The following is a 13336-nucleotide window of genomic DNA, read 5'->3' as shown; positions in this document are numbered from 1 at the left end:
GAACACTGAGCACTGTGTGCGAGCCACGGCCGTCACCTGGCGACGCATACTGTAAACAAAGAGAGCATGGCGGACAGGGCTAAATCGTTCATCGCAGTCTGAGAATAACATCAACTAGACCGTCATTTTCTGTGGAAACCGATTGTCCAGTGCATTAACTTTGATCGTTCACTTATAAATTACCAGAAGGATTGAAATAAGCAAGATAAGAGGTTAGTATTTGCTTATTTCTTTGTCAGGTTTAAGGAGTCGAACGGGAGTCTGAGAGACAACAACAACAACAACAAATGAACAATGTCAACAGCACGTTGTACGTCACCCTAGTTGTGAAAAGATTGATTCAGGTTTAGCGAATCGTGGGGAAAAGGGAATCTTGAGGAATGTGCACTCCGGTTTCCTCCACACATAAACCTGGCTGTCGTTATATAAATGAAGAATTCTTGAACAAGGCATTGGACATTAATCAAGGAAATAAATATAGAAAAACGCACGAGGATTGGCAAGTTCGCTGCTCTATACGTGTTTTAAAGGAGAAAATAAAATAACCTGTTAGGTATCGAAGGTGCTATGTCTATAGGATGTATGGATAATACAGTAGAATGCCTTATATATGGAACAGTTTTACATTCTATCTCTGATGTAAATTTACATTCGTGACATGTCAAGCCAAAGAAATAATATTATTAGTAAAATCTTGGACATACTGATGTTTTGTACTGTATGCATTCAAATTAAATTTATAAAATAATATTTAACAAACCTGGTTGCAAATTGCTCTCATTTATATCTTGATTATAGTCGTAATGTAAAACTATCTAGTACAGTAAAATAATAATTATTAATTACTCCATATGTAAATGTGTTACTGGTTTTTCTCAAGATGCATACTAATAAATTTTATTATCTACATATTTGTAAATATACAGTATGTACACACACACGCACACACGCACACACACACACACGCACGCACACACACACACACGCACACACACACACACACACACACACACACACACACACACATATATATATATATATATATACTTTTATTCATTCTTACTATATTAAAACATATTCATATGTAAACAGGGATACCTGATTAGTGAAATATCTGATCTGCCTCAGGATATAAATATTAAAACTACTGTACTGTAGATTTTTGTTTGAAACTGGCTAAATTTGATTGCTTGTGCAACTAAAGAACATAAGATATAAGCTTTAGTGGTAGGGTTTGGCCCACTCACGTAAAATGTTCACAAAATAAAATCCAGTCTTTCAAATGAATGTAAAAGAATTATTTTTCTGGCTTGCATTTATCCCAGACTATGTCATTACACTGAGCTGTGTGGTTTAAAGAAAAGGCCAATTATAAATGATGCGAACTTCATATGAAAGGTGTAATGGTTATTTTAAGTATAGTCTTCCCTTTTTGTCAATAAAAAATAACATTTCAAAAGAATTTTTGTATGGTAAGTGTTTGGGACCACCTGTTGGTATGCTGGAAGTTTTTAAATGTAAACTTGTTGATTATATCCAAACACAGGCGTTAAAACTGAAGTATGACAATATTAATGAGCATATTAAAAATATACATATGTTATATGCCATGTTTGATAAACCGAAAATACGACGTTGCGTTACTCGTACCACAAGCTCATATATTTAAATGACTAAAAGGCAAAACAGAGTTCTGGTTACGTCATCGGAAACTGCTGCGTTCTCGAATGACAGAAATAACTTCCCTGAGTGATTAAAAATGATAACATGGCGGCGCCTTCGATATTGTCTGTGTTGTTATGGTTATGCACCATTACAAAAATAAGAAAAGAATGCTTTTTAAAGTTTATGTGGCATACTTTATGGATGCATATATACTCTGGCACAGTATTGGCCTTTCTATTAAGCCTTTTTGTGTGTCTGTATTTTAATATCACTTTTTACTTTTACTTACTGCTCAGTGGGACAAACTGTCAGGATTCTCTAAATACGTTTGTTTCTTTTTCTTTTTTTATTTATTTTTAATCCCTCAGTAAGAATGATTTTAAAAGTATTCACATTTGTGATGCTCAGTAAACTGTGATGTGTGTACTCATCTTTGGAGCTGTTTTTAAAATGTACAGCTTTGTTAACCACAAATGTTCCTATTTATTACGTCAGCTACATACATTTTGATGGATGATGTCACATTTCTGGAAATCGGAGAACGGGGAACATCTTAGGTTATATGTTATTGCTAGACATTTGCACTGTTCCCTGTGTGTCATAATATGAACTTTTTACAGGCCGCGAGCCCGCATACTGCATCGCACGATCACGGCCCCGTATGGGACGGAATTTCGGTTTTATTTCAGCTGTACTGTTTACTTACGTAACATTTGTTTTTCATTTTCCCAGAATCATCATGTCGTCCAAGGGAAGAAAAAGTGAGCGCAAAAGCGCCAAGAAGTCCGAAGAATCAACTCCATTAGAGGAGAAGAAGGAATGCCCAATTCCTGATCCCACTCCGGAGGAACAAGCCTCCGAAACCACGCAAATGGAGGAACCACCGAAGGAACCTACACCAGAACCAGTGTATGATGAACCTGTGTTGTCAGAATTGATCATAGAAATGTTCGAGGGAGAAAAACTCCGAGGTCTTTACTCTGGGGAAGGAACAGCTAGCTTCAAAGGCGGCAACGAGTATCGAGGAGAGTTCTCAGAGGGTCTTATGCACGGAAAGGGCAAATATACCTGGGAACATGGACTCTCTTACGAGGGAGGCTTCGACAAGAACCATATCACTGGTAAAGGGTGTTACCTCTGGCCTGATGGAAGCTCCTACGAAGGTGAAGTCTGTGATGGCAAACGGCATGGATTTGGGACCTTCAGATGTGTGGGAAATAAAATGCTGTACACGGGCAACTGGACAATTGGGAAGAGAAACGGTAAAGGACGTATGGAATACGATGACGAAGGTAAATCATATTATGACGGGGACTGGGTCAATAACATCCGACACGGCTATGGTACACGACAGTACCCCTCAGGTAACATCTACCAAGGGATGTGGTTTAATAACGTGCGACATGGGGACGGCACTATGAAGTGGTTGGATCGAGACCAGATATACACTGGCCAGTGGGAGAATGGCATACAGCACGGGATGGGACAGCATATCTGGTTGCTGCCACGCATAGCAGGCTCTCAGTATCCTCTGAGGAACATGTACGACGGAGAATTCGTTGGTGGACTTCGTCATGGACAAGGGTCCTTCTATTACGCCAGCGGGGCAAAGTATGAAGGCGGCTGGAAAACCAATATGAAACACGGAAAGGGGAAATTTACCTTCAAGAACGGTCGAATCTACGAAGGTATTTTCGAGAAGGACCACATTGTGGAGTTCCCTGACTTCAGCATGGATGGCACAAACACACCTGACATCAGTATGCTCCGCACAAGAACTCCTATGGCCCACGAAGCTGCGTCTGTCCACAGTAACAGCAGCAAGAATACGGTCGGCCCAAGTTTCCAGCTAGAGATCGATCATCTGTTGGCTATGTTACCAGACACTGATCCTGATGAAGAAGTGAACCAAGTTCTTTGTGTTATCACCAGATATATCACAGGCCTGAAAAAGATCTACACTTTCTATAGCGGCCTGGGTCACGAAGAGAGCCTGGATAACACCTTCATAATGAATAAAATGCAGTTCTGGCGATTCTTGAAGGACTGTCGGCTTCATGAAACTGGTGTCACCCTAACGGAAATGGACAGGTTGACAGGAGGAGAGAAGAGGCCGTCTGAGCTTCACAACCCTTATGAGAGAATCCTCCAGCGTCAGTTCATCAACAACTTGGTCACACTGGCTTACCACATCTACGGCGACGAACATGATGGTTCCATTCCGATTCTTGGATGGTGTCTTTCAAGGCTGATCTCCGATAAAGTCCTCCAACATGCCTGTAAAGTCAAAGGTCACTTCTATTACGAGACACGGAGGGCCATCAATGCTTTAGTGCACCTTGACCAAGCTTACGACGTTTACCAAAAGCTTGCCTTGCCCAGGAAATCCCAACCCAAGGAACCTGTCATAAAGATGCGCCAATTTCTACATATGATTAACGACTTCAAGTTGATCAACGAGGATCTGACGGCAAAAGCTGTGATAGGTGTTCTCAAATCAGACGACCCGAATGTGGGCGACGACGATGGCTGCTGTAATTTGGAACTGGAAATGACCTTTCTAGAGTTTTTCGAGGCACTTATAGGGTGTGCTGAAATTTTTGTGACTGAAAAGGTGGTTAAAGATCCAACTACACCTCGTCCAAGTACAGCCCTCACAGTTGAACAGATGATGTACTCAATGCCTGCCTCGCCGTCAAGGGAAGCCAACAGTCGAATGGAGGACAACATAGAATTACACCATCACAATATTCAGTCGTCGCCACAAAAGGCTAACACCCCGGACAACTCTTCAAGCGTTGGGCGTGGCATGTCAGCAACCGAAGTTAAGGGCGAGGGTCAAACTTCTGCGTCTGGTTCGGATATCGTTCGTCAAGGCGACAGCAATCAAGGCAGCGCCAAACAGGGGCGCGATCTGAGAGCGATCAGCGAGCAACAGAGCAACCCACCATTGACCAGCTCACAAACCGCCCTGGAGGACAACCATCTAATTGTGCAAAGCTCTGCGTCACTCACGGCTGGTGATAAGGATGACACTGTGACCGCTGTTGATGAAGACGAAGAAGAAGAATTAGATGAAGCTACTAGACTCTTCAATTTCTGGACGCACCAAGTCCACATTTTCTTTGTGCGGAAACTCTTTCCGTCCGCAGATAAAATGATTGAAATCCAGAAGAGAATCAAGAAAATTCTATTAGAGGAAAGTAGATCGAAATTATTTCTGGGTCAGGCCCCGAACTTTGAAATTACTGAAGTTGCGTGAGATTTCAAGATTTTCATTGAAACTATATTACTTATTCACTGGAATTGCCACTGAAACAAGCTTTACTCTGCAGAGTGAAATATATTTATATTTGGTTAAAAATACAATTATTTTTGATGTAAACCAGATACTGACCAGTTTTTCTTCTGAAAATCTGATATGACAAATTGGTAAAATATTTCTAGACTTCGTGGATCAGAATTCGTACTTGTGCACCATATATCTCAACTTTACCCTTGGTTCACTCCTTGTTTGGGCGAAATTTCGTTAGTTTTGACTCCATGGCAACAAGATGTGTTTCGGGCTGTGAGACAGACGCTCTAGCCACTACACATCATGCTCAGTTAAGAAAGCCTCGATTTACGTGCTCTGCACGCATAAAGGTCATGAAGTTTTGTGACCCGAACGGAAGTTCTTAATGATCGTGCAAAATACATTATTTCTTTCAGCTTCAGTCATAAGGTATGGCAGTCACTTAACGCTGGCTCTGCGACATTCAGGCGCTGGGCCAAGTACGCCGACTATTCGAATCCAGTTTTTGCTGTTTCCACTGTGGCTTTAAGCGAAGAGGTTTGTCATGTTGAACGTCGGTGGTTTATTTTATTTTGGCCGCTGCCGTCACTCAATCACTCAATTACACTTACTCAGCCTACACTTACTCAATCACGCCTACACTTATTCAGTCACGCCTACACTTACTCAGTCACGCCTACACTTACGACTAGTTAAGGTAGCCAACAAGCGGAAAATTGTGGGGAAGGGGGCTGTCGTAAGTCATGGAATGATTGTACAAAAAGACGTGGTGGATTGTGCGAAAAATTGCAGTAGATTTTTGGCGAATCTTGAATCAAATCGCGAGGCGGCCAGCACAAAAGCTATCATCAGCCTTCCATGTACATAAATCTGACTAATCTTCATCTGTAGGGCTTTATGTTACGAGCTCAACGCACGAGTTTCACAAACCGTCTTCATGAATCGTATCCACAATGTTTGTCACGGAGGGCTTTTGATTTCAATCAATCACGTGACCATACCGCGGGTATATTGGAGTCATACAAACAATCAATAAATCAGTGAAGCCTGATCTGAAGTTTTTCGTCAGGAAATTTGTCAGGTACCTGGCTTGGGGCAGCAGTTTATTTCGAGCACTCTGGTCTCTTCAACTCCCGTCATGTACGTTGGTGAAAAATTCGAGGTTAATCACTAATGAAATGAAAAAATTATAATTTAGAAAATGTGCAGTGGTGAAAATGTGTTAGTTTTAACCTCCGAAACATAATTAGTTGTTAAGGCGTGCAATAGAAAATGCCATGCGGGGAGAGAGAAGAGGGGTGGGGGTTGAGGTGGGGTGGACAGAGAACCCCTTATGGCAAAAGGATTTTCCAACTCCCCAGTTATGATCCGAAATAAACGCTTTTCACTGGGATTTTGTTAATCCTCCAGCGTTATCTGAGTGAAAATCACTCTGAAAACGTATTTCTTCGGTGCTTCGTCTCAAGACGTTTTAGATAATCGAATACGTTTTATAATGGTTCAGTTGTGTACATATATATATGTGTGTGTGTATGAACGAACGAACGGATATATAGCACCCTCCAACCAACCATTAAAGTCGTGGGATGGAGCATTAATAAACTGATTAATGTGTTGTGCGTTGTCAACGTTGGACATATACGTACAGGTATATTTATAAATTTCTGTTGAAGCAGAAAAAATGTATACGATAGACATGAGGGGCGGAAAATATAACACCGAGTTATTTGAGGGTGTATATAGCGGCACTGAAACTAAGAGGAAACGTTTCTATAACACGATCTCGGTAACACTGGTGGTGAGACTGTTAACAAATGAGGCCTCCCCTATTTCCCTGTTCACACTATACAATAGCGTGTGTGTGTGAACAGCTGAATCAAGTTCACAAAACGAACATTAACTGACGGATACGTCCGTGATAAGCCCTGCAGTTATTAGCTGCAATATAACATTTACACATGAAATATTTTACATTTATTGTACGGACGGTATTATTCTCTATACATTTCATGGTTTGAATACCCGCCATACTGTGTATACTGATTAAAGCGTGTCAACTGTGAAGATCACAGTTGCGGTGCATGCAGCGTAACACTGGATGCAGACAGCATGAATGCTCAAGCGATGTGTGTGCAGAATTTCCGGTAAGTTTGAACCTTTTCGCATTTTATATTTTCAGGTTATTCATTTCATAAATGGTTAGAGTCATTCTCAAGAACTGTTTATTTATACAGGCCACATATAATATATGAGTAAATGAAATCGGAGATCCCGGTGTAAACCACAGGTCTTTTAGCAAATATCTTACCAACTTTCCCATGCTGAAGAAGGTTATCGTGTATGACATTTGTGGAAGACAAGTGATCTCTAATGAGCTTAACGTATAGCGGTATGAATCTCTGATGAGTACTGTCAACCGATTTCCACCAAAGCTCAACCAACAAAGGAAGCAGAGGAATATCAACAATTATTAAATAGCTCAGGGACATTGATTTGTGACTAAAATGAGCAGCCGTCCATAAGTACAGCGATGATACTCGATGAACATGGTAAAATACTCCATCTCGTTGTAGATCAAATACTCCATCCCGTTCTATATAGACCTGTGGGCGCCTACAGTTACAGGTATCCTCACGCGATGAGAGCACTAGTTAATATTAGACTATATAATTTATATGTCCTGAATCCGCCCTTTGGTATTTTAAATCGCTATGCTGTGCTTGGCAGTGAATGTACACAGGATGCACGGTGTTTCACACGCTTTGCCCGGTTTTCTCCCACTATAATACTGGTTGTTGCCGTATAAGTGGCATATTCTTTAGGACGGCGTAAAAAACAATCAAATAAAATAAAGAAATTAATAAATGTATGTGACTCGGCAGGTGTTTATGTTGGTGTCGTCAGTTTGTCAAGTTTGTATGTGGAATTCCACAGATACTTGTGTAGCTGGCTGTTGGCAGGCAAAGTATTTATAATGGTCAGTCGCACTCCCTCAAGTTGTATTCAGGAAATATCACCAGGGACAGAGAAGAAGGTATTAGGTCTTCACAAAATGACAGTATATCGGGATAATTTCTCACTGTCACTGTTGAAAAAGTTATTTTTTAAGTATGTAAGAAACAATATGATTTTCTTCCAAATTTAGCGGCCGCACTTCAACGCCTTGATACATATTCTGACATAGCTAAAGCACTTAACGAAGTTAAGATATTTTTTTACATTTCAAAGAGTTTGACAAAGTATAGCATAAGGGATTAATCGCCACGATGAAAAGTTTTGGGATTGATGATGACTTTAAATGAAGTTTTTTGAATAATAGAAAACAGAGTTGTTGAGGGTGGTCTGAATTTGTTACATTACAAATTAGATTACAAATGGTGGTGTGCCACAAGGTCCTGTACTTTAACCTTTGCTATCTTGATTGTTTATATATGACCTACCCTTAGGTATTGTAAATCAAACTCATTGCTGACCGCACTATTTTGTATTTTGTGTTAGATAATTCTTTATCAAGCACAGTTCAACCAAACATTGTTGCAAGGTATATCCAATATTAACTCGTGGTCATTCACGGTATTTTGGTAATTTTTAATGCTAATAAAACTAAATCTTTCCTTGTGTCTAGACGTAGGACGCCTCCATGCCCTCAGTTGACTTTCTAAAATGCAGCTATTCCGTCGTGCCAAACATATAAGCATTTTGCCATTACTTTGAATACTCAGACAACTTAAAATAATCATATTTTATCTTCGTTCAAACAGCGAATAAAATCTCTCCTTATAGGATTGAAATATATATTGAACTGGAAATCTGTCTGTTATGTACACGAGCTTTATTAGGCCATGCCTAGAATATGCAGATGTAGTTTGGGCCAATCTCACCAGATATAATATAATCAGGCTGGAAACAATTAAGAAAAATGCATTCGAATAATTACGGGACTGACCATTAGTATCGCTACTAATTTGCTATACCAGGAATCTGGACTACTTCCTATTCACAAGGGAAGAGGCATTCATCGTTTGGCTTATCTACATTGCATTATTCAAAACCCAGACCTTTGTGAGGCTATACTCCTGCCAGAACACGTAGTAGATCGTAACCCGTACTCTGTAGGATCGTCAAATCAGTTAACCTCTGTACATTGTAGAACAGAACATTTTAAGAAGACCTTTCTACCTACTACCATTAAGGACTGGAACACCATACCAGAAAATATTACATCGGGACGTTGACTGAAGAATTTAAAGTTTAGTTAAATAATATGTTCAGCTTACTGAAAATACCCTGCTGATACTTTGTAGTAAACACATCATGTGCTATGCTATTTAACCGACTTAGAAACTGTGTTAGTAGTTTAATGGAGATCTTTTTAATAACCATTTGACAGAGATAATTGTAAATGTGGATATCTGAAAAATCTAAAAACATTACTTGATCCATTGTCATTTATATACAGAGCAAAGTCGTACAGTGTGTAATTATGTAAGAGCGTCAGGTCACTACTATCCTATTTGTTTATGGTGGTGAGAATTTGAATAAAACTTTAAACATCTCGATCACAGAGCCACGTATGCAAATTCATCAATGACGCAAAACGGTTTATACGATTTACGAACACTGTATTATACTTACATTTCCGTTTGGGTGAGTGTACGTGTAATATATACACATTTGCACCTGTACTATTCATTATTTTGAATGATAACTTCCTTCTTGCCACCATGTTAGAGCCGTTGCACTGTTCAAATGTATCTTTTACTCTATCTCTGTACATAATCATGCATAAAACAATTTTACTTTTCCAACATATGTGCAATTTCCATCATACAATGTTAGTTTTGTACGAAAACAGAAAAAAATATGAGCGTGAAGATTAACTTTGTTCATAACTGAGATTTGCTCGGAAGCAGACGCCGAAAACCGTGTGTGAAGAACGATTGGAAGCCGTATAATAACACGCATTTCTGGTATTGCTAACTTTTTTTGTCGTTGAGAATGCGAGACTTCGTGGTCGACACGCTGCCTTTGGGTAAGTTATCTGAATATTAATGAAGGCACACCTCTACTTCGACTTATGAAAATTTGTACTCGTTTGCCGAAGTAAATGTAATTTCCTCGTGCGGAGGAGAGTTCATTGTCCAATATGGATTACGTCTGTTTCTTAATCGCATCAGAAAAACCTGGCATCTTTCAAAAGAGCATAGAGTTGATAGATTTGAATGGTGTGTCTAGTATGTCTAGTTCTAGGTATTTTTATTACCGGCAATAGTGGCAGTAGATGCTATCCGATTTTAATAAGACAGGTATGTGTTAGGGTAGACCTAAAAGCATTGCGATGTGAAAATGGGGCAAATTTGGTCACGTGACTTTCTGCATTTTGTGAACTTTTGTCAATGAACTAATTGCATTGAAAATTCGTTGAACCTTTAAAGTTGGCCGAAAACATGACGTCTCAAAAAGTTTTTAATGTATTTCATGCTTAGGACTCAGGAAGTTAATTTGTGTCATGTCTGCAGCAAAAACAGAAATTAATGAAACCTCTTTTGTTATAGACCAGTATATGGGTATATAAAACTTTTGGTGTGATTTTTAGACGAAAGCCCTTTCCCTAAAACAACTCAACCGACTGAGCTGAAATTTAAACTGCATGTGCACAGAGGCTAGGCATATTCGTTGAAAGTGTCATGTGACCTTCAATTTCGTTTGTAGTCATATATTTCTACACCGTTAGCGATTTGTCGTAATGCAGTTTTGGAAGCTGAATCAAAATGTACCAATAGTTCAAAAAAGAAATGCCAGCTTGAACCCGTCATTACTGTTTTTTTAGTAGCTAGTAGCTTTTTGAAGTTCTTAATTATACGATCAAGTTCGACATAAACCACCAAGAACTAGGAAAGGATATCAGGTAAGGAAGTGTGATGTATTCGTGCAAAGAGAAGTGAGCAATAGTCTTCAGTGCTGAACGGAAAAAGACAAAGAACAGGTGTATAAACTAAATCACTATACAAGTCGCACATCATGCTGGGTTATAAGTTGTCGTTTAGCAAATATGTATCTCAGTTATTTGTGCGTTGACTGCAACTGTTCATATATACAACGTGGTGATATATTTCAACATGCTGTAAATACAGCCCCTGGTCTCGGGTAAGCGGAACCAGGCACAATTATAAGCAGAGTACCAGAGATTCTGGACACTGTCCATATTAATCATATATGCATATAATAGTTTGTCAGCCATCTACTATTGGAAATTAAATGTTTAAACCCAGGGAGGGACAGACACTTAAAAATTAATGAATGTCAATACTGATAAACGTTATCAATGTGCGACGACAATGCCATGGCGAAATGAATGATAAAATGAGAAGGACTGTGTCCGTTACCAATAAGATCCACGAAACAGTCGTTTTCTGGGCTGTATGAAACTTGGGAATTATAGAGGGGTTATCGAAATGTAAAGTACTTGGATGGTAGACTTATGGGAAATTGTGAAATTTCCTGTAATAATTTCACGAGTGTCAATATATGGTTGACTTTAAGTAAAATATTCTTGAGTACGGCGTAAAACACCAGTCAAATCAATAAATAAAAATAGTATTAGAAAGTCCATGTACAAAAGCCGTCTTCCTTTCAGATATTCAAACTGCTTTATTATAGGCTTATTATAGGTAAAACGTGTACATCCAGGCGTAACCTCTTCGACCCGCAAACAATAGTTTGTCTTTTTAAATTTTGTCTCGTTCGAAATTTATTCATATCTAACCTAGAAAGAGTCATTTCCGAAAATAAAATACCTCTCTGCAATTTCATATAATATCATTATGTTTTTGAAGAAAATTTAAAGAATTTAGTGCAGACAAGAGTTGAGTTCACTGGTACATGTGCCGTTTCATTGTCCGTCTGGCATGTATTAAGTAAGGCCTATATGAATGACATATAACAGTTACACTTTAAGAAATCCGTCCCTGAGTCTGAAGCGCACCTGCATATAATTGAGAGTCAGAAACAAAGGACACGGTATGGTCAGACGGGGAATCGGCCCCTGTGCCAGAAAATGTGCACTTCAAGAAGCGAAACAGACCACAGTTACCACTCAGAGCTGCTGACAGCTTCGAAAGGCCACTTTTTTCTCAGTTGTTTTACTCCTCTTTTGGTGTTATATGGCAAGCAAGTTCCAAACTGGCACTAAAGAGAGTCTTTATCTATGCTAGCGATGTATAGGTCATAAAATTGAAAATTGGCAGCTTTCCCGCACCAGGTTCTTTCTTAAAAAAAACCGTCACTGAAGAAACTACATTAGCTCCTTAAGCGAAAAAATATAACAACTTGGAAAGAGGCCAGCCGCATATAGTACCATTATCTCTCCCTTTTAGTGCAACGCTAAACGAGAACATCAGACTTTTTCATTTCTTTGAAATAACGCAGAGGAAGGTGGAAGCTTATTGAGTTACAGTGAATACAGCAGAAAGATTTGTCACACATGTTTGAAGTTACACAAAGTGTGTCCGCTTCCAATAAAGGTCGATGTGTATTGTATCAATTATGTCGAGGTGTAGCTCAATGTCCTCAATACTAATTGCTTTTCTCTTCAGGAAGATAACATTTGTCCTTGCCACTGTCGTCGGATTCGTTGTTATCATAGTGATGACAGCACAGCGACCCAGACTTCAATTCACGACAAGGACTGGTAGCGGAGAGAAGTTACCACACCCTCCTTATCGGAAGGTAAGATTGTCGACGCCAAGAAAGATAACTCCTCCCTCATCATGTCAAGAGAAACATCATTTAGTGTTCATCAAGGTGCATAAAGCCGGAAGTTCCACCATTGCAAATATCCTGTTCCGATTTGGAGTTTCCAGGAAGCTTACATTTGCGCTGCCCAAGAAAGGAGTGATTATATCACTGTGGAGAGACCAGCCTTTAAGCCTCATGGAACCTCCAACAGGGAAGAGCTACGATATACTGTGTAGCCATGCCGTGTACTCCCGCCAGCGCATGGAGGCTGTCATGGCCAGGGACACCGTGTATGTCGGAATCGTCCGAGAGCCACTTTCTCTTCTTCAGTCCGCCGTATATTTCTTTTTTCCCAAAATAATTCCAGGTGAAAATAAACTACGATCCTTTGTTCAAAATCCCGGGATTGTCAAAAGTACTCGCCTCTTGATCAACACGATGTCATATGAATTTGACTTACCGGAAGAAGACTTTTACAATGTCACAAACGTTCAAAAGCACCTCGAGAAACTGAATAGAGAATTTTCTGTTATAATTGTTATGGAAAAAATGGATGAGTCTCTTTTGTTGATTCGGAGATTCATGTGCTGGAGCCTACAAGATATACTCTACATACCAAGGAACAGCAACAGTGAAAAA

At 39.5% G+C, this 13336-nt stretch overlaps 1 protein-coding gene across 1 annotated transcript; it reads left to right on the top strand.

The window, feature by feature from the left end:
* The first annotated feature begins 68 nt into the window (after nucleotides 1-68).
* LOC135468588 (radial spoke head 10 homolog B-like) lies at nucleotides 69-5046 on the top strand. Its single transcript, XM_064746926.1, has 2 exons — nucleotides 69-212; nucleotides 2398-5046. The coding sequence occupies exon 2, from the start codon at nucleotides 2405-2407 to the stop codon at nucleotides 4925-4927; it is 2523 nt and encodes an 840-aa protein (XP_064602996.1). The 5' UTR covers nucleotides 69-212; nucleotides 2398-2404; the 3' UTR covers nucleotides 4928-5046.
* The last annotated feature ends 8290 nt before the right edge of the window (nucleotides 5047-13336 follow it).

Source organism: Liolophura sinensis, chromosome 6 (genome assembly GCF_032854445.1).
Source record: "Liolophura sinensis isolate JHLJ2023 chromosome 6, CUHK_Ljap_v2, whole genome shotgun sequence".
Classification (NCBI taxonomy): domain Eukaryota; kingdom Metazoa; phylum Mollusca; class Polyplacophora; order Chitonida; family Chitonidae; genus Liolophura; species Liolophura sinensis.
The sequence above is the reverse complement of the archived record's forward strand: the minus strand, read 5'-3'. Positions and strand labels throughout refer to the sequence as shown.

Coding starts and splice junctions, on each gene's coding strand:
- LOC135468588 (XM_064746926.1), top strand. CDS start 2,405: ATGTCGTCCAAGGGAAGAAAAAGTGAGCGCAAAAGCGCCAAGAAGTCC.